Source organism: Cheilinus undulatus, linkage group 22 (genome assembly GCF_018320785.1).
Source record: "Cheilinus undulatus linkage group 22, ASM1832078v1, whole genome shotgun sequence".
Taxonomy (NCBI): domain Eukaryota; kingdom Metazoa; phylum Chordata; class Actinopteri; order Labriformes; family Labridae; genus Cheilinus; species Cheilinus undulatus.
Window position 1 is genome coordinate 19,873,751 of NC_054886.1, and position 21,438 is coordinate 19,895,188.

General features: G+C 38.8%; 1 protein-coding gene across 2 annotated transcripts in view; it reads left to right on the forward strand.

Annotated features, from left to right (window-relative positions):
- LOC121504417 (adhesion G protein-coupled receptor L3-like) overlaps positions 1-20,687 on the forward strand; it is a 361,289-nt gene extending 340,602 nt beyond the window's left edge. For both annotated transcript variants that reach the window (XM_041779142.1, XM_041779143.1), the window contains 5 exons: positions 848-973; positions 3,833-3,929; positions 9,945-10,070; positions 13,500-13,517; positions 14,704-20,687. In XM_041779142.1, the coding sequence (XP_041635076.1) occupies positions 848-973; positions 3,833-3,929; positions 9,945-10,070; positions 13,500-13,517; positions 14,704-15,650 (1,314 nt within the window). In that variant the 3' untranslated portion in view covers positions 15,651-20,687. The remainder of the gene's footprint in view (positions 1-847; positions 974-3,832; positions 3,930-9,944; positions 10,071-13,499; positions 13,518-14,703) is intronic.
- The last annotated feature ends 751 nt before the right edge of the window (positions 20,688-21,438 follow it).

Here is a 21,438-nt window from a genome sequence, read left to right on the forward strand (position 1 = left end):
TCAAGCTGAAGTCACCAAAATTCCTGATCAAATTCACACACAAAAAAATTACAGATACTTTTAGAAAAATTTCAAAACATATTCCCCCAAAACCAGAACAACTTCCCTAAATATTCCATGAAAATTTAGGAGAAATTGCAAGGAAAATCACCTACCTAATTTCCAACCGAAATTCCCAAAGTTTAGAAATAAATTACTCACATTCCCATGACACCCCACACACACACACACACACACACACACACACACACACACACATAACTTAAAAAATAACTCCCAATCTCTAAAGAAAACATATCCCCGAAATTTTTGAATAAAATTCCTGAATTTTCAGGCAAAATTCTTCAAATTTTCCCAACCAACTTCACAAAGATTTCAAATAAATCCCCCCTAAATTTTCTAGTATTTAGAAGACATAAATAGAAGTTTCTGTGTAAATGTAAAAACCCTTGATAAAATACCCCAAAATGTTTTTGACTTGTAAAATATTTTACAAGTCAAAGTGGCCAATTAAAATGAATTATTTTAATGTGTTAACTTCTCAGTCTCAATCAAATGAGGGTTTGAAACCAGCAGATGACAGAAACAGTCGATTGGCACATTGTTGATGGCAACATGCATGGTTGCTGTTTCCACACAGTTTTAAGAATTTGTCTGAGCTGTTAAATGTGCTGTTTATTCAAACATCTGAATGCTGTCCTTTTTTTTGCTCAGGCTTTAATTTATAATTACTGAGTTTTCCACAAGCATTTTTACCATTTAAAGCAAGTAGATAAAATCCCTTGCTGACAAGTGTTACCCTTTAAATAACCTTTATATGCTATGGCTCTGATTTTGTTTCAAACAGGTGCGTAAAGAGTACGGGAAATGCCTGCGTACTCACTGCTGCAGCGGCAAAAGTGTGGACAGCTCCATCGGCTCAGGAAAAGGCAACGCCTCCCGTGCACCAGGACGTTATTCTACAGGGTCACAGGTGGCAGGATGCTTTACATGCTCCTTTTTTTCCATTCTTTATCCAGTGTGATTGACAGTAACTTCTTAAGCAAACTAGAACATATTATTACTTGTTTGGCCTTGGGTTATGACTGTGTTTTTATTCAGCAAGAATAAAAGGAAACGATAGTAGATGATGCTAGCGGAGATGATGCCTTGTTAGGGAAGACATGGAGAAGGTGGCTTAGAGGATGACCATGACCGATTCAAACAAAGCAGAGTGCATGGCAGGAAAATGTAAAGCCCGTAGAGCTAAACATCCAGTCAGTCTGTTTTCACCAGAGAAAACAGACTAAACACTGACTCAAGTATTGGCGCCAGCTTTGAGAGGAATTGCTCACAAATGCAGATTTAATTGTCCCCGCTAAAATATGCGAATGCTGTTCCTACGTGGTAAGTCTCCTTGTAAAGTAAATTGTTAATGCATTCCTCCCACATCGACATGAAGTATAGGATGAATTGCCATGATACACTTTAATTGAACATCACATCCATTCATTCCGAGGAGAGTGATTTGCTTCCAGTGTTCAATTATAAATAGTCCTTGGAGTCAAAGCATGCAATGGCAACCCACGATGCACGTCGTTTTCTGCATACAGATCAAAGCATTTAATTGTACACAGTTCTTCGACAAGACTGCTCTAACCTCACTCTCAGGCGCTCCATATGATTAGGACAGGAATGGAAACACTCCGAATGATGTGGTTGTTTATCGGTAACTTGGAGTGAATATGTAATCAGTAGAGTACGTTTCAACCTGCTGGTGATGGGCGGTTCACCGTCCAGAAAACACGAGAAAACAGCACTGTCATTTTCAACCCATCTGTGTCTCCAGGGCTCGGGACGACATGACGTTCAGTATGCAAATGAGATCTGCTGTGTCAGGGTATGTTACAATGTTTGAGCTATGTGTCACAAAGCGTTGACAGCCAAGTGCCAAAATCCAAATACAGTCTCATGCTGGAGCGTGGATTCAGTGCACAGGCCTTTTTTAAAAGGATAAGGCAGTCTTGCTTCGGTGGGTAGAAAGACATGCACAATGTCATTCTTAATGGATATTTCAAGAAGAAATTAGTTCAGGCACCATCTTGTGATCCAAATTTAGGTTAATGGTGATGACAGGCATAATTTAATGAAGCGAAGTGTGTGAGGTGTGCAAGACGTTAATGGAGAAACTTTTCTTGAGAGGAATGGCATTCATTTTTAACACAGATCATGGTGCTACGTATGTATGAATCTATCTATCCATCTCTCATTTTTTTCATTATTCGACTATCAATACCCCATAATGACAAAGTGAAAACAGCTATAAAAACTGCACTGCTACACTGAAGGTTCCCAAGAGCAAAGTTTTGCACAACTGGGACTCCCCCAAGAGCTGGTTGCCTGGCCAAACTGAGCAATCAGGGAGAGAGGGGCCTTAGTAAGAGAGGAGACCAAGAACCCAATGGTCACTCTGAATGAGCTCCAGAGGTCCTGTATGGAGATGGGACAACTTTTCAGAAGGACAACCATTACTGCAACCCTCCACTGACTTAGGTTTTATCAACGGAAGCTTGTCCTTAGTGCAAATCACATAAAAGCCCGTTTGGAGTTTGCACCTAAAGGACTTTCAGATTGTGAGAAACAAGATTCTGTTGTCTGGAGAAACCAAGATTGAACTGTTTGGCCCCAATTCTAAATTTTGTCTAGGGAAACAGGCAGTGCTCATATGCCCAATACCATCCCAACAGTGAAGCATGGTGGTGGCAGCACCATGCTGTGGGGGTGTTTTTCAGCAGCAGGGACTGGGAGACTGGTCAGGGTTGAGGGAAAGCCAAATGTCCTAGAGTGGCCCGGCCCGAACCCTGACTTGAACCCTATTAAACATCTCTGTAAAGGAATCGCTGTCCACTGATAGTCTCCATCCAGACTGACTAAGCTTGAGAAGATTTGCAAAGAAGAACGGCAGAAAATCCCCCCATCCAGGTGTGCAGAGCTTGTTGCATCATATTCAGATAGACTCAAGGCTGTAATTGCTGCCAAAGGTGCTTCAACTAAATACTGAGTGAAGAGTCTGAATACTTACTTCAGTGTGAAATTCAATTGTTTTATTTTCAATTACTTCATTATTGGATACTAAGCATAGACAAATGAGACCAAAAATGAATTAATTTATTGTAGCATCAAATTCGCAACCCTGTGTTGATATTTACAGCATGAATATTGACCAAAATCAGGAATTCCAGATGTTTTTGTCTTAAACTGTGAATGTAAACAAATGATCCTGCAGTACTATGACACATTTCCTTGTATTTTTGCCTCTACCTGCTACTGAAATGGTTACATATTAATCAGAAATCCCCTGCCAAGCTCCTCTGGCACAGGATACAAAATATTCAGCTCTGTGGTTGGATATCCAGACCCTTAGCTTGTGCAACAGCCCATGGGACTCGATCATAATTAACCAAGATGAACCCTCTTGAATTGAGCCCTTTGCGAGTGGAGACACTGATTGGAAGAGCATGTCTGATGACTTTATTATTGACTTCACCTATCCATGTACTATTGCTCATCTTTAATTGGGGGTTACTTATCCACACAGCTTACTTGTTTCATGGTTTAGATTCTGGATTAAAAAGTTGATGGTCTAATTTCCTGGCCTCAGTCTGTATTGTTTTTGAAAAAGTAGGTTAGCAGGAAAGAAGACTTAAAAATGTACTAATAATAGCATTTATATCTGGTTGATTTTTATTCACTCCATCTCCATCCTCAAACTTTTTATCCGTATTGCTGACATGGTTGGCAGTGAATATTCTGATGCGCTCTGACATATTGTGTTGTTGTTTTTTTTCCGCAGAGCCGCATCCGCCGAATGTGGAATGACACGGTCAGAAAACAGTCCGAGTCTTCTTTCATGACTGGTGACATCAACAGCTCTGCATCGCTCAACAGAGGTATTTGGTCCTGCTGCAGATATTTACTTGAATGACTCCAGAAATGATGGGCTTAAACCTTTGATTTCCTGACTAATGAAATGAAAAATGTACTCCTCCATTTAAAATGACACAAATAAAACCCTTCACCTCAAGTCAAGGAAAGTCAGATACAGTGCTAGTGACAGAGCCATTCCCATTGATTTAATAGTTATCAACAAAAAAGCAAAATTCTTTCATGATATAAAAAACATCTTGGTGTAATTGTGACACTTTTTTTAAGGTTGTGAGCAGGCATGGCCTTGGATGCTTGGCCAAGATGGAAATTAGTTTCTTTTCAAGTTATTAAAATGAATGTACAAAACAGATTTGATCGAATCAAACCTGAAAGAAAACACTGTTTAGGTGCCATTTTTGATGAATCAAGTATTTCTTAGGATTATTTATGAAAAAGCTTGTTTTTAATTCTTCCATTACTGTAAGACTAATGGAGCCTTTACTTGTTTTTACACATGGACAAACTTATAAGCACCCTTCTGATGAAGGAAAAAAAACTTGAAACTGACAAAAGTTAAAATAAAAACATAATACTGAAAATTAACTAATTAAGTTAGACATTACTTTTGGATTGCGGTTCAACAGGATCATTTAAAAAAACAAATTAATGAAACTGACCTAGACAGAAATGATGATACCCCTAGAAAAGATGGAAAATTGTTTCACCGAAAGGAAATGTTAAACTAAGGTGTGTCCTGTAGTTAGCATCACAGGTGTCTTTGAACTTCTTTTCAGTAAGTCAGGGTAAAAAATAGTCACTGTGCTGTTTGGTAAAATGGTGTGTGCCACACTGAACATGGACCATAGAAAGCCAAGGAGACTGTTGTCCCCGGATATTAGAAAGAAAAGCATGTTAAAGGTAAAGGCTATGAGACCATCTCCAAGCAGCTTGATTTTCCTGTGGCTACAGTTGCACGTATTATTCAAAAGTTTAAGGTCCACAGGACTGTAGCCAACCTCCCTGGAGATGGCCGCAAGAAGAAAAATCTCTGACAAATTGAAGAGATGAATAATACAAATAGTAACAAAGGAGCCAAGAACAACTTCCAAAGAGATTAGAAGTGAACTCAAAGGTCTCAGAATGAACCATTCATCACTGTTTGAGCCAAAGTGGACTTAAAGGAAAACAACAGAGGAAGACTCCACTGTTAAAAGCACATCATTGAAAAGTAAGACTGGAATTTGACAAAATGCATGTACATTTTGCCAGCCTTGCCTAAACCATTGCAAACTATGGATTATCTTTCAGTCAGGAACACTCTCGCCATACATTTTACCATTTTATTCCAAAATGGATAAACAGTTTTACTTTGCAGACAAGGCTTCGCTCACAGCTGCTCCCTGGGTTAGCATGCCTTGATTTTCCAGGGAATGCATAGCTAGAAACCCCCATATGGATAGATACATCAATGACAATGTGTACTGAATACAATAGAATTAGTTCAAAAGCAATCAAAACATAGCATGAATCTCAATATGAGGGTGCAACAAACTTTATGCTATAAAGGAGGTGGCTGGGGTGGAGGAGGTTAAGCTTTGCAAACAGCAGCAGCATGATTCATCAGCCTTAATGCAAACAGGGATTAGTGAAAAATATGTCATATTCAAATACACCGCTGTGTTGAGAGAAAGAGCTGTGATTGGCTGTGGGTGCTGGAAGGAGATCATTGGAATCAGCTGGCTGATCACAGCTGCTGAGCTTAATTAAATTGTTTTATTCTCTTTTTTAGACAAATGGAAGACAATGTAGTCCTTCAGTTATTGACTTCCATTTTTCTATCTAGATTGCTTTTCTAAATCCTTTCCCTATTGTCTCATTAACTGCATCAGGGTTTCTTTTGTGGTAAGAATTTAGGAAAGTATAGATTTTTAGACTGAGTCCAGGGACTGAGTTCAAAGACAGATTCAAGAGGAGAGCCTGGGGCTAAGGATGAAAAGTAAAATTCTGGGTTCAACTTTGACCCTCATGACAATATCCACTGTCCTCCTCTCACAATAAAGGCCATAAGCCTTAAAAGACTCTCAAAAGAAGAATGATAAAGCTATCTTTCTTCCTTTTTTGCCTCTTTTCAGGCTTTACAACATCTTGATGCAAAAACCTAAAAGTGAAAGTGGGCTTCCTCCAAGGAAAAGTGCTGAATAACATTTCAAAAAAAATCAGTTCAGCAGAATTCCCTCACAGGAACACATTAATAAAAAGTATTTCCCCATAATGCATTTGACAGCGGTGCAGTGAATAGAGTTAACTTCAGAGTCTCTCAGGTTTCACAGAAAATAGATACCAGACTACATCTGACATCAAGTAGAAAAAAAACAGAAAGTCCTGGCTGGCATCTCTCCCTGACACTTTTCCCCACTCATCGCATCTCTTGATGGAGGGCTTGAGTTTCTCACCGCTCTCCCTAACTTGCTCTGAGCGCCTGCTCGTGTAGACGCTAATGCATAGTTACAATGATGGATTAATGTTGGACACGGAGAGAGAGTGTCAAGATCTCAATAATTAGGCACTCAGCTTTGCACCACCAACAGGCGCAGGCTTTAACCAAGCGCATTCAGGGCGGTAGGTGGAGAGGTGAAGAAAAGCCTACATGGATCTTCCATAAAAGACAAAGGCAGAAATAGAAATTATTCATGCAATTTTATTCCTCTTGGCTTCTTACCAGGCTGGTTCTGATGGAGACAGCTCTTGTAGGAGTTCAAGAGTGCATCAGGAGGCGCGTTCAGCCGTCACAAGTATCATAAGGAACAGATGCACATAGAATTGCACTTACCCAGGGCTGCTTCTGTGTTGTTATTAAAGAATTACACATGGAGGAGCGATTATTTTTCGCTGATTTGTCCTTTTTCACTCATCACCTCCACATTATACACAAACACACTCCTGAGTAAGAGCTTGCAGCTGACACTCCTGCAGCGAAAGCACAGCCATGCAATCAACTCAACAGTGTTGCATGTCTAATTTATCCCAGCATTCAGGATTATTGCAATCAGCGCGGCTTTGGGAAACGGTCCAATTTAACAAACACAGACACAATAAGAGGGGGTTCTGTCATTGGGGGAGAGCTCACAAGAGGGCTGGTGTTTATGGAATACACTGTAATTAGGGCAAGCAGAAGAAGCATCAACAAATTACTGTTTTTAAAATCAAAACAGCATTCTGATTTACAGGCTAAATTATAATACACCTAATTAATACTAAAACAGACAGAAAAAATTTGATTATACCACAAGATCAGGATAAATCAGGCTCTTTCAGCATTTCATTTGGGAGAATCTTTGACTACATGGCTAATTGCTAGCTGAGATAACAGGTGTTTACCTGCCCTGGTATAGTTCATGTAAGTGCCACCCACAGGAGTAGAGATTTTTCAAAAGTAATAGCATCAAATCATGTTGGTAGGGGGGCAAAAAAATCTTGCAAACAGGAAGTCAAAAATATTTCCAGCATACTTGATATCCTGCATAATGTATTCAAGCACTTGAAAATAAATTATTTTTTATCAACAGCCTGGAAAAACAAACATCAGGGGATCTTAACCATTCACGTTCAAAATTGCAGCCTTCATCTCTGAAGCTAATCACTCAGCTCAGGCTGTGAAGGCTGCCTTGCTGTTTCTGAATGTTGACTAGAAATTGATGAGTCATTCCGGCGAGATCCGAGCAGCGAGTAACTGAGGACAAGCACGGCATAAATAGTAAACGAGCCTCTGTTCTGTTTGTGCCGAGGAGGCGAAGCAGGGCCAAAGTAATGACCATCTCCACTAAACAGAGGACATGTGGCCTCATTCAGAGGTTATTTCAGCATCGTCCATGTTTGAACTGTGCTCTTTGGAGGAAAGGAGATATTAGACCACTTCAGCTCATGAGATTGACAATGCCATGAGCAATAATAATAACGGCCATTTGCTTGGCCTCAAACTCCCCTCTCTGTTACTGTTACTATGCCTGTCCGGCTTTGAATTCTCATGCTGCACATACACAGTGATAAAATCATCACGGTGGCTTGACATACATGTCAAAGTTCTGAATTGATTTTAAACAGCACTTGATAGCAGAGAGAAGTCAACAAATGCAGGACTTTGCTTGTAAATAACACTTGTCTCTGGCCTTTTTTAAAAGCTTTAGCTGCCTTATACTTGAAGCTAACTCTAGCAGTAGTACAAAATAACACTGCATATTTTAATTCAACAAAAGCTCTTATAACTACATAGTTTACTCTCTGCTTTATATTTAAAAAGTGCATAAATGTCAGCCTTCAAAATAGTTACATTTTATTTTTGCATTTTGAGATGAAAATTTTGATAAGAACTGTTACTTTCCTTCCAAAAAGTATAATTTGACTTTTTAGCCTGCATACAACATCATATATTTAACTGTATTTTGGCTCTTTTAGGTAAGAAAAAGCTTTAGAAAATATATATCACCATTGGCACACGTTGCAGGTTAGTTTTTGTATAGGAGTTTAATGAGATAAAGACAGAAATCAAATTTTATAAAGAATCACGAGTGTGTGCTTGCATGTGATAGCTTGGTTATCACTGTTTTTAGCTTTATAAATCATAAGAGTCAAAGAAACTTTGACTATTTAATCAAGAAATAACTAGCATAGTGCTGGCGTCAGACCAAAACCTTGTATCTCCGAAACCACGCTTTTTCAGGGAATGATAAAAAAAATTAATTTAACACTAAATGGTCATTTTCAGCATCTTTTTCACACCTTCACACACTGATGCTACCACAGATGCAAAGCTGTTTAGTTCACCCTAGTCAAAGGCTCTTCAATACAAAGCACCATGCTTCTGTCCCTAAACCTTTAAATTAAAGTACCAAATGTCATGTTGTTAACAAGAGGAAAGTGGAATTCAGCAAAGCAGATGGTTAAGTACTGGACAAACAGTGAAAACAGCAAGCAAACATTGTGATATCTGATGCTCATGTGCTGTTAGAGCACACTGTTAGCAGTTAGCTTGGCAATTTAACTCTTTAGCTTTAACCCTTTAAAGCCTGAATACACAAATTATAGCTATAAAATTCTCATTTTTTGGAACTGGAATGTTTATTTCACTTTCTACTGAAATCCAAACAAATCCAAATTTCCATAAAATTTGAAATATATATTTTTTGTATCTAATTTGATACAGTAGGTGTTTTTGGTAACTGATAATCCACTTGAGGGCATTTTTATCATTTATCAGATTGTATTCAGGTTTTTTTTTTGTTAATAATGTATTGATCATATTGATTAGATAGAGGTATCATAAAAGTATGTATCAAATTTGATACAACAGGCTTTAAGGGGTTAAAAGTCATAAAATAAAGAAAAATATGAGTTGGGTTTTTCAAAAATATTGGTATTCCTATCTTCATATGTATCAATATTTTTGTATTTAATGTTAAGCGTATGCTGAAAGAATAGCTAGTCAAAGAAAACTGCTTTTTTGTGTATGATTTAGTCATAATTTTCTTCTTGATCTTGCCATTGTCAGTTTCTACTGTAGTGAGCTAGCTAGCAAGGCATGCTAGCATTTGCAGAACAAAACAATATATGCCACATTTTAGTCTTTAAATACCAAACCCTCCTATTATTATTGTGTTTTGTCCTGTTTGAGTCTAGAAATGTTATTGTTTTGTTGGCTTTGTCAATGCTTCTTTGTAATTTTTGTCTGTTAACACAAGTTTGCTGTCTGAATGTGGAGCTCAAAATCGAGCTTATCGCTAATGGCTGGCATTAACAATACAATTAACACACTTCTCCATCGGTTCCATTAGCCATGTCAGTTCAGCTCTGCCTCAAAACCCCGCACATTTATGATCATTTGGATGTAAACGGCTGTCATTGCTGAGCTGCATCTGCCAAACTGATATGTATGTTTTATCTCTCCTTCTCACTATCTTTACCCTCCTACCTCTTTCTGCCTCTACACTGTTGTTCGTCTCCTTTTTTTTCTGTCTCACTCTGTCTCTTTCTGGCTGCTCCAGGGGCTATGGCTAACCATCTTATTCCTAATGCACTCCTACGTCCTCATGGCACTAACAATCCCTATAATACATTGCTTGGGGAATCGGCAGTCTATAACAACCCTCTGGGCATGTACAACACACAAGGTGTGCTAGCTTCTTTTCATTCTTTAACGTTGTGGCTAGGGCAGTGTTTTTTTCATGTCTAGTCCTGGAGAAACTGTGAGGCTGAACATATTTGTTAAATAGAAACAAACTTTATGATTGGGGGTGTTAAAAGTACTGGACTCTGACTGAGCTGGGACAACTATGTTTCCTCTTGAAGGTTTCTTCAGGGCTTTGATTGAAAAACTAAAAAAGCACTGCTCTAGATGGTGTGTTTTACCATTAAACAAACTAGCTTGTTTTCTGTGGGGTTTTATCATTGGAAGTGTGTCTTTGCTTCTGTAAAGGGCATGTATGATTAAGATTAAAATACAGCTTTTTGGCAGCCAAAACTGTCTGCTCTTAGAGCTGGATACATCCCCAGTCATTTACTGTAAATGTGCTCTAATGTTGTCAGTGAAGCTTGTGCGCCATGTCTGTTGTCCCTCTGTTTTAAGCTTAAGCTATTCTCCCTTTCTTTTGATGCTGCTGTAGGGTTGTGAAGGATTTTCTGCAAATAATAATAAACTGATCTAACTTTTTAAAATCCAAATAGATGCAGTCGGCATCAAGAGGAACATCCTAAAAACGTCACATCCCCTTACGTATTAACTCCAGTGTTAACTGTGTGGCTTTCTGCATGACAAATAAATTTTTTTTTACATATAGTCTTACGTTTTACCCAACTGAAGCACAAAGCCAAGTAGGAGAACACTTTGGCTGCAAGCCATCAAGCTTTTGGATGAGCTTTGGTCCATGGGGTCCATTGTGCATGTCTAAAGTCAGCATTTCATGACATTTAACTTTTACAAGTTCACCTTATCCAAAGAGTGTTTAAGGAGTACAATCAAGTCTTTTATGACATATATACAACAATCCAGTCCTATTCTTTATCAGTTCACAGGAATGACTCAATGTATGACATCACAGCGTGTTAGCATTAGTATTGTAGCTTAAAATTCACATGCCCCTAGCATTACAGGCTGGGGGAAAGAATATATACTTGGTATTAATTATATACAGGAATGCATCATGGCTTCCACTTCACCAAAACGTCCATTTGATGTAGATGTAAGGTGCAGTTTGGTAGATGTAGAGGTGCTGTAAAGATGGAAGGAGTTGTGACAACACAGGAGCAGAGATGGCAACAATGAAAATTTTTACAGAGAAACTGATAAATCAAGTCCACAATTCACCACAGACAGTCACAAACATCCATGTCTAACTAGCTGGGCCAGATAAATTCAATTCAGTAGTTTTCAATAGTTTTTAGTTTTTTTATATTTAAATTTTATTAACAGCTGTTAAAATGCATTATTGCAGTTATTTATATTTGGCGGTATGGCTATTCTGGGATCCCTCTGCCCTTCCACAAGCCTTCATGGAAAGCATCAAGCAGGAGCATCATACATTCCAGCCAGTCGTGCCTACAAGGAAAGTCAGAGGCAGGGAAAGAAGGAGCAAAACCCCCAGAGTGGAACAGGCATCAGTGACAACAGATTGTCCACAGATGATCAAGTCAGATGTAGCATAATGGAAGAGCTGGGGTGGAGGCGGGATGCAAAGGCAGCTTGCAGAGGGAGCAGCAAAGGGAAGGCATGTAAGAGCAGAAGAATCAGTTGACAGACAGCTGATGAGGGCTTGTATGGGATCAGCTGATCTCGATGGGACAGCAGCACATGAAACCCTGGTCTGCCTGAAGAAACGCTATGCTCAATTTGTGTGAGTCAACCTGAAAAAAATGAAAACAGTATTAAAGCTCAGAAAGTGATCATGCAATGTGTTAACTTTTAGCTGATTGTGTCTGTGGCTGTTTGAATTGGTTTAGTTTTCATTTAACTCATATCTGATGAGGATATTTTGACAGGATAACAACCACATGTACAAACGCTGTAAGCAGAAAGCCACAAGGTAACATGCTGACTGATTAAGCTGATACACGAAGAGCGTTAAGTCCAAGCATGAAAGAAAATGTTGGAGAAACAAAGTGCAAACAGTGTGATCTGACAATCAGTCTTCAGTCTGAGCTATTCTGATGATACAATTGATGATTAAAGTAAATATGTTATTTCTGATCTCAGAGTTTGCATTATAATATCCTTCTCCAGTGTAACCATGTTTGTAGTTTACATCCCACACATCAGGTAGTTGTATATGGCCTGAGTACCCTGGTGTGTCTTCTAAAGGTTTCCTTCAGTAACGCGTAACATATTGGCACAACTGTGACATGATGCCGACGGTATCTATGATTTCTACGGAAAAGAAAAAATACATAAAATACATAGTTTAATTCTTTGTTTTGCAATTTTTAGTGTAGAATTAACTTTTTTTTCTGCATCATATGGTGGAATTTACTAAAGCTGAGTTCCCCTTTTATTTTAACTGCTAATTGTTATTACTTTTAGTACTTTTTTTATCAAATAAGGGCTAAGTTTAAAGCTTCTGTGATGATTTTCTAAATATAGTTTTAATTTTCTTTTACAAAAAACATCATCCTGTTTAATTTTTACTGTCAAATGGTTCATTCAGGGTAATAATAGTGAACACAAGCTTATCCTGCAGTGTGAAGTCAATCAATTCCTCTGACACCCCCACAGTGATTTCAGAAATTTGAAATAAAAAATACAGCAAAGGCATTCTTTTTTTTAATGGTGTCATTGGCTTATGCGGGTCATAAAGAGGCATCCGTGTTAGTTTGAGCTTGGTCCATTACTATTGGAATACTCCTCACAGGAGCTTTAATGTAAATATGATTCACACATTATTCAGCTGTGTTTTTCATCCAAAGTATAGATACACTAAAAATATTCCAGCTTTGTCTATGAATCCCTCTCTGATCAGCCTACAAGACTCTCACTTTATTCTGGGATCAGTCTGAATATTTTAATGTTATTTTTCTCTCTGCAGAGCCGTTATTATTTTATCTCAACTCTCTGCAGTCAATATGAGGTTTCGCTGTAACTTTGCCAGTCTGTAAAACCGAGAAACTTGTGTTAAAACTGAGATAAAAAACTCGGAGCAAGCTTTGATCAAGGGATAATTTATGTATGCAATACAAGCACTGCATTGGGGCTCATGACAGAGGGCTATAATTCACTTCCATTGCCGTAGATGTAAAAGAAATATCTGAAAGGATGAAAATGCTCATGCATCAGAGATTTACTGGCACTTTTGACGCACAAGTACCACTGCCATGTTTTACTCCAAGGATCCTACCATAAGATATATCAAAACCTTTTTTTTCTGTATTTGTTAAGAGATGTGATGTGGTTCTTGCAAACTTTGCATGGTGACTTTAAAGGGAATCTGCATTCCAGAAACATTTTCCTGATGTGTCATCAGCATACTGTATGTGCACATTTCTCTTTCAACCTGTCACTGTGATGCTTATTGTGTTTTCTTCTTTCCTTCCCCTCATGCTGTCCCTTAAAGAGCCCTACAGAGAGACAAGTATGGGAGTCAAACTAAACATTGCTTATCAAATGTAATTGACTTTGGCTTTACTTTTCTTTTCACTTCAATGCTGACAAAGGGGTAATGAAAGAGAAAACCTCATTCCCTTTGGAAGTAATAGCGTTCTTTTATGACACAGGCGTCTCAGTATTTCAAAAAGAGCTGTAAAAATCAGTTTAAATCACATCTACTGCTTAGTGTAGACTTGATTCTTGAAAAGACTGAGCCACTGGCTCATTTGTTATCACTCTTTAACGAAGCTAATCCAATTACAATCAACATTTAGACTCACCTCTGTGTTTTAGAAGGCATGTAGACTTCATTCGATCTGTAGTTTTTCCAGTGATTATTGAACACCAGTGCCTTTGTGCATGCGCTTATGTTTTATACCACCCACTCAGATCAATCGCTTACGCTCCTTGAAGGTTGAACAAAATATGCCGTGTAAAAATTTAAAAGAGGTCAGGCTGTGTGGACGGCCTCGTCTGTGGTAGATCATTTGCTTTGATATTGATAGCCTGGGCTAATGTAATATGTAAACAGAGCGAACACAAAATCTGAACGCTGGTGTTTTATTTAACTCATGTGTAGAAGTTCTGCTTGTTATGATCTCAAAGCAGACATTAATTTTCCACTCTGAAAGTACTACATTGCAACGCTCAAATGGGACAATATGGCAGGGGTTCATTTTTACAGCTGTTGCTGTTGTTCGTGCTCGTGTTGCATGAATGCCTTTGCTTGAATTGCACGCCTTGCTCTGTGTTTCTGTGCTGTGCCTTCGCAGTTTTGTGTCGCACATGTGTGAGTGTTTTCATCGCTGCTGTAGAAAAATGTAATGAAACAGTAGAGTTGTAGAAAATTCTCTTTAGTAACAAGGTAAGTGCGTAGATAGTACTAGATAGGCTTTTATTCTGAATTTTGTGCTTTCTGTGTTATCTAATCCAAATTCTGTAGGATTACATGTCCGCTGAGTGCTCTTGATTGAAATAGTGGTGACATTATGTTCTGAGTGCTTTAGGGTCAGGCCATATTTCAGGGAAAAAGGGCTGCAGTGTTTGATGGGTGTAATTTGTGTTTGTAAAAAAATGGCTGACATTTAGCTGTGATAATTACATCCCATCAGATTTCACCCTTCTCATTCGCCCACTCTATCCCCCCACCCCATCCATGTGTGTCATTCCAGAGGGAATCCTGAACAATGCCCGGGATACAAGTGTCATGGATACTCTACCACTGAATGGTAACCATGGCAACAGCTACAGCATCGCCAGCGCCGAGTACATGAGTGACTGCGTCCAGATTATCGACCGGGGCTACAACCACAAGGAGACCACCCTGGAGAAGAAGATCCTGAAAGAGCTTACCTCTAACTACATCCCGTCCTACCTGAACAATTCCCATGAGCGCTCGGCCGAGCACAACCGCAACCTGATGAACAAGCTGGTCAACAATGTCAGCAACGGCGGCAAGGACAGCGGCTACGGGATGGGCTTGGGGATGGGGTTGGGTATGAATGTGGCGCTGGGCCTGGACGACCACTCCACCTTCGGGCCGCACCACGACGAAGGCCTCGGCTTGGAGTTAATCCGCGAGGAGTCGAATGCCCCACTGTTGCCTCAAAGACCACCCCCGTCTCTGCAGGCGGTCGACAACCTTCACAATCACCTCCACCAGTCGGTGCCGCCGCCCCTTCCGCTGCCCCACCACCCCTTCTCATCAGCGACAACCTCCTCTTCTTCGAGGCGGAGGATCCCGCAGGAGAACAGCGAGAGTTTCTTCCCTTTACTCACCAACGAGCACACCGAAGAGGAAAGCTCATCTCCGATCCATAACCACCAGAGAGACTCGCTCTACACCAGCATGCCCATGCTGTCCGGCCTGCCTGACGTGTCCGAATCTGCAGACAGCTCCAAGGATGGAGGGGACGCCAAGAGCCCCGAGGCCAGCTCGGACGACGTTTACTACAAGAGCATGCCCAATTTGGGCTCGGGTAACCACCTTCATCAGCTGCACTCCTACTACCAGCTAGGGCGGGGCAGCAGTGACGGCTTCATCGTGCCCCCTAATAAAGAGGATCTATCCCCTGAAGAGGCCCACCAGGAGCCATCACACCTGGTCACCAGCCTATAGGCCTGAACCTCCCACACTCCTCCGGTGTCCCTGTTGTTACTGTAGTCCTCTCTCTCCTCCGTGTCCCTTTTTCCATCAGTTGTTGGCAGTGGTAGCCTTTCTTTTTATTCTGTGTCATAAAAAACTGAGGCGAAGCAAATAACTGTACTCCACAAACAGGATAATAATCACAACGTAAGGGGGCAAAATTGTGACGATATTTGAACAGACAATGCAGGAACCTGTTGATGTTGTGTCCCCTTTTCTCTTCACAAACTCTCTGTGGTTTGACATGTATTGTCTCAGTGTGAAAAGAGACAATTACCCACACAGGATTTCTTGAGATACAGCCTGGCAGTCAAAAAACGAACTGCACAGCCCTGAAACTATAAAAGTCTAAACTACAGACTGCACCAGAGTAAATGGGAGATTTAAAAAAGGACTATTTTATTATACTTCTGTATCTATATTGACTTTTTGAAAGATTTTCTTCCTCTTTGGTGAGTTGCAGCACATTTGTTTGCTGAAGTGTCCCTTCAATGAAAAAAAAAAAAGAAAAGACAAAAAAAAAACATTTTGAACAATTACCATGAAGGAATTATTGATCGTATGCTTTCAAGCATAGCTGTTCTGTTTTTCTTTCATTTTACTGTAATAACAGCTGTTAAAAGAGGGAGAAAAAACTAATAAGAGAACTATGAGATATTTCTATGTAATTGTACAGATAACTAGCATTGCACATTATAGTATGCTTTTTTTTGTTCCGAGCAAACCCTTCGTCTCTGTAAATGTAGTGCTTAGGAGCAATTTTGTTCTGTTGTGCTGCTGGCCTCTCTGGGTTTCTGGTACCAGTCTTTTTATTTTGTATTTTTTTTATCACTTTTCAAGAAGTGAGCACCTGGACAGAAAAAAATAACACAAAAAATATCACAAAAGAACACTTAACAGGCAGGCATCTTTGTGTGTCGAATTCAGCTTTGTTTCATGTGATTTTTTTTTTATTAGTATTTCTTCTCCCCTCTTTTTTTTTTTTTTTTTCTTTTTTTACAATGTAGTGAATTCGATCGACACATCAGTGAGGAGACAGAATTGCCCAATCCCAATCTCCTACCTCAGCACTGGACCATCATGGACTTTAAGGCATCAGGCTTGTTGTGTATTAGTATTTAAGTTAAAATAATGTGGCCAAATTATAATTTTTAGCATATCTTTGCATTTCATAGAAGCCCTAAGTCATCGGCTTAATGCCCCTTTACACTTTATTTTTTTCCTGTCTTTCCATGTTAATGAGTGCATTAGGGATGCACACAGTTAGCTGGATAAACAGAGAAATTCAGATTCCTTGTTTGTCAACATTAAAATTACTGGTCAGTTAAAGATGTTATTATTCAGGCCCAAATAGTCTGCATGAATTTTACCACTGCCACCTGCTACTAGTAGCCACTGTCACTCCAGTTAATGACTCTGGCTTGCTGCCACAATGCTCTTTAACCCTCTGAGACCGATGTCATCATATACAGCAAGAGGAGACATGTGTTATTTAAAGTTAAATAACTTTGGAACCATGAATAACAGCCACTTACTTGTTTTTCCTCTGAAAGCCCTCCTTTGTGCTGTTCTAATGCCACTATCCACACCTCTGTAGCTCTTAGAGAACGTTTTCTAGCAAGCCTGGGACTTGGATGACTTTCTGGAGTCCTTAAAGGTTAAATCCATACAAGTAACTCTGATACTGAATGTCTTCTTATCTATTTTATAATCTGTTTTTCAATTGTCCCTCCTGCTAGCAGCTAATGGTGTTACCATATTGTCTGTTAGTTTCCCACAATGCATTGCGACAGGGCTGGGATAACCAATGACAGGTTGTTACATTGTCGCAAAATGCTCTGCACAACAGTGCCTGTGCAAACACTTAGCAACTTGAAAAGAGAGCCTGAATGACTCAGAGAGAAAGAGACACAGAAAGGCTGTGATGTGTCCCTCTGTGTCACTGCAGACAGCTTTGAATAATGACTCAAATTCCCAGAAGTGCAAGAACATTTTTTAAAATGTGAATATTCTGAAGTCTTTTTGTCACGGAATGATTATTTTTCAAGTTTTTGGTTCCCAAGAGATGGGAGAAAAAGCTTGTGCAAAAAAATCTTAGTCAGTATTGTTTACTGTTTGTATTACATCAAAAGCATTAAGTTTTAATTTTCATTTCGTTTTTTCTTTTTTAAATAGTTCCATAACTGTTTTTTTAAATTCATGTGACATTACTGCAGCATGCTCTTCTTAAATCTCAAGTTGTCCTGAAAAAACAAGGATGTTTAGAGGTTGACTGTTCACCACAGGGTAGAACAAGCTTTTTAAGACCAAAAAGTCCAGGTGAGACACAGTGGTTAAGAAATAAGCATAGGTCTCGGAGGGTTAACCAAATGTAGGGGAGAATGGGGTTAGTTGTTACACTTTTGTACTTTAATGTGAATTGCTCATTATGATAATATCAGTCAGTAATCATTCCAATATTAAATTGAAGCTTAAGGTGTCATGTGGAAATGTGTACCCTTCTCATTTCCCAACTTATTAAAACAAAGAGGTAGTTAACGATCAAAGACACTCGGACAAATTGTGACAACCAACCCCAACGCAGGGTTGTCATTCACTATGGGGTTGTTTTTCACAATGTTGTTTTGATGGAAAAAAATCTTAAAAAGAAGGCAGAGCTAAATATGAAACTTTAATTGCATTGACAACTTGACAAACACATAATGCATTTTAACACAAAAGGTGCAAGAGATATGAACAGGGACATCTTTAGGCCGGCTTATAGGCATCTAGTAACATAAAGAACAAAACAAATAAGCCTAACAATGAAAGCCTACTCAACTACACGCATTTACTATCTAAGTTACAGTGCTGGCAAATGTAGTGTCTTCCCACTCCAACTAAGCAGAGCTTGTGTGCACACTGGTTGCACATCCATCACTTCTCCCATACCTCCCCTGAACAGCTGTGACGATCAACCCTAAAGAGAATGTGATGACCAACCCCAACCGTAATTTCTTGCTAGCATCAAGGCTAACACCTAAGAACAAGTTATCTAGCTAACAACAATATAAACAATAGCTTTCCTATCACACTTTGTAAGGGTAATGATTGTTTCGTTATAAACCCATTGTGTAAAAACCTAGAAGAAAAATAATGAGGAGCTGAATATTTTCAATTTGACATTAAAAATATTAAAAGCCCCCTCACCTGAAGTTCAGCTGTCCTACTCCAGAGAAGACTATGTAGGTGATTGAATTCTGGAAATTTCCTTACCAAATTTTGGGAGACAGTGCCCTTTGGTGGCAAGATATAACGAGTGTGACAACTAACCCGTGTGACAACCAACCCTGTCCTCCCCTACTTCATCCTGCTCTCAACAGTAGCATTGTGTTGCATGACTGCCGGTCTTTACTTGCAGAATGCTGGGCCCAACTTAGCTGGTTTCTAGTGCTGGAAAACAAACTAATGGCTGCCACAGTGTAGCATCCACTAATGACTGTAGAAAGTAGTAACTAGGAAAAAAGAGAAAAACAAAACAAAGGAGGATTTAATTCCTGAAATAGAGAGTTTTGAAGAACTTTTGCTAAAATAATGAGCTCTTGGAGGAGTTTTAGCCCTGGAGCCTTCCAGGAGGCTTTGACGCTTATATCATTGTTTTTTCACAAATTTGTTTCCACTGCAAAAAAGCAGAGGTGGAATAAGTTCAGGACTATTTACCTCATGTAAAAGTACAGTTACTCTGGCTGAAATGAACTCAAGTAAAAGTAAGTTTGCTGTTTTCAAAATGTACTGAAAAAAAGTGCAAGTACAAAAACAAACTACTCGATTACTACTGTATAAATTTCATTGGTTACTTTACACCTCTGGCAACACTCAAACTTTAATAATCCACCATTTTTTTATCCGTGCTCCTCCAAATGTAAAATGTTGGTGTTTTTGATTTGTAGAATTTACAGTCAGATTCACATGCAAATCAAAAATGTGCATAATAACTGGTGGATGGAAACCCTGCTGTTGTTTGTATAATTTAACAAGCTATCAAAAGTTAGAACAATCATGGTGTGATAACTTTTTAACCACTTTATTTCCATTTCCATTTCATGTCTATATTTACTTTAATGACTTTGTTTTGGTTTTTCAATCTTTTTAAAATACCACTTCAGTAAAACTTTTATTTTTTTCATTGGTGGGCTGGGCAATCATATCCCTCAATATTATGCATAATGCATAATTTGGCATGTCAAAGTCCTAACCAGAGCCATTGTGAATTTGATTACTTGACTGTTAAACAGCTCTCAACACTCACAGGCTATCAGAAACCTGCCTTTTACTCTGTGCATCTGAGGTTTTGGAGATTGGGATCGGTCCAGCAAATCCAAGTTTGACAGGAAGTGTCCCTCGGTTACATCCAGCGTTTATTTTGCATCTTTATTGGCATTCACAAAAAGCTTCTGCTCCAAAACAAAGTGAGCATTGATGAGCACTTGGCGCTTGTACAAAAAAGAGTGATGGTTGTTTTACTTATTGAAGAAAGAGCTTTTGGAGTGAGGAAAAGAACTGGAGTGCTTCTCTTTTCTTCCTCGGGGAGAAAAATATTTATTTATTTGTTTTGAGTGAAATTAGGATGGAGGATGGACGCAACTTTAGTGGCACAGGTATGTTTTTTTTTTTTCTTATAAAGCCTTCTTATTTATTCCTTTTTTTGTAACAGTTTCCAAATTGAATGACCTCATAAGAACTAATATTTGTTGTAACAGTGAAACTTGTTTGCCAACAAATAAATGACAGATTAAGATTTATCACTCAACTATGACAAAAGCTCTGCTGTTTTTTTCTGAGGTTTTTGAACACTTTTATATGGATTACAGCAAAGGACCATGAAAGGACAGGACGGTGAATTCTTTTTGTCTAATTATCAGTTAATATCCCTCATTAGCCCTCTGTCCATTTTAGTGCCAAATGAATTTTGGCCCAGCAACAGTGGATGTGCTCTGTATGCTCTGGTCTGCTTTACAATAGAAGCAGTGATTTCATAAGCTGTAATAAATATTTCAATATCATTGCTGGTGTAACCAATTAATTCTTTACAGATAGTGTGTGTTTGACATGAGTGTGATTGCGGAGAAGGACACATGAAAGTCATCTGGATGAATCATCAGATAGAGAGAGAGGTAAGTATGCTTTAAAATACACATTTTTGAATCATACCTTTATTTTTTCATGCAGTTATAATGCAGCTGGTGATGATCACATTTTCCTCATCTAATCACTAGCAATGCAGGCAGTATTGACATTAGGAAACTGTTAGATTTATAGTTTTACAGAAATCTCAGTACTCATTTATGCAGCTTCTTGTTAAAATAGAGTTTTTCTTTTTAATATGTGACATAAATGTCAGAATTTTAAATGGAACTTGCCAGTCATTTGAAAAAAACATCAAAGTATTTTTGATTAATTTACAACTTTATAGCCTAAAAGTAATTTGTAAGTTAGTTAAATCAGGAGAGACTTAATATGAGTTTAACAGTTATTCATTTGACACATTTTAATGAAAGAGAAATGTGCAGAAGGCAGTGATATGAACGAGCTGTGACTAAAAAACGAGTAAAAAGAGTCCCTGCTTGAACTTTAGCTTAGCCCCATTTGTCATACATCATATGTTCTCCTTAAATAGCTCTCATGATCTTTGAAGGTGGTAAGGAAACCACCCTGTGAATGTCAATGCAATATACAAAGAAGAAATATCAGCCTTTTGCTTCCTTATTCTGGATTTTCCCTT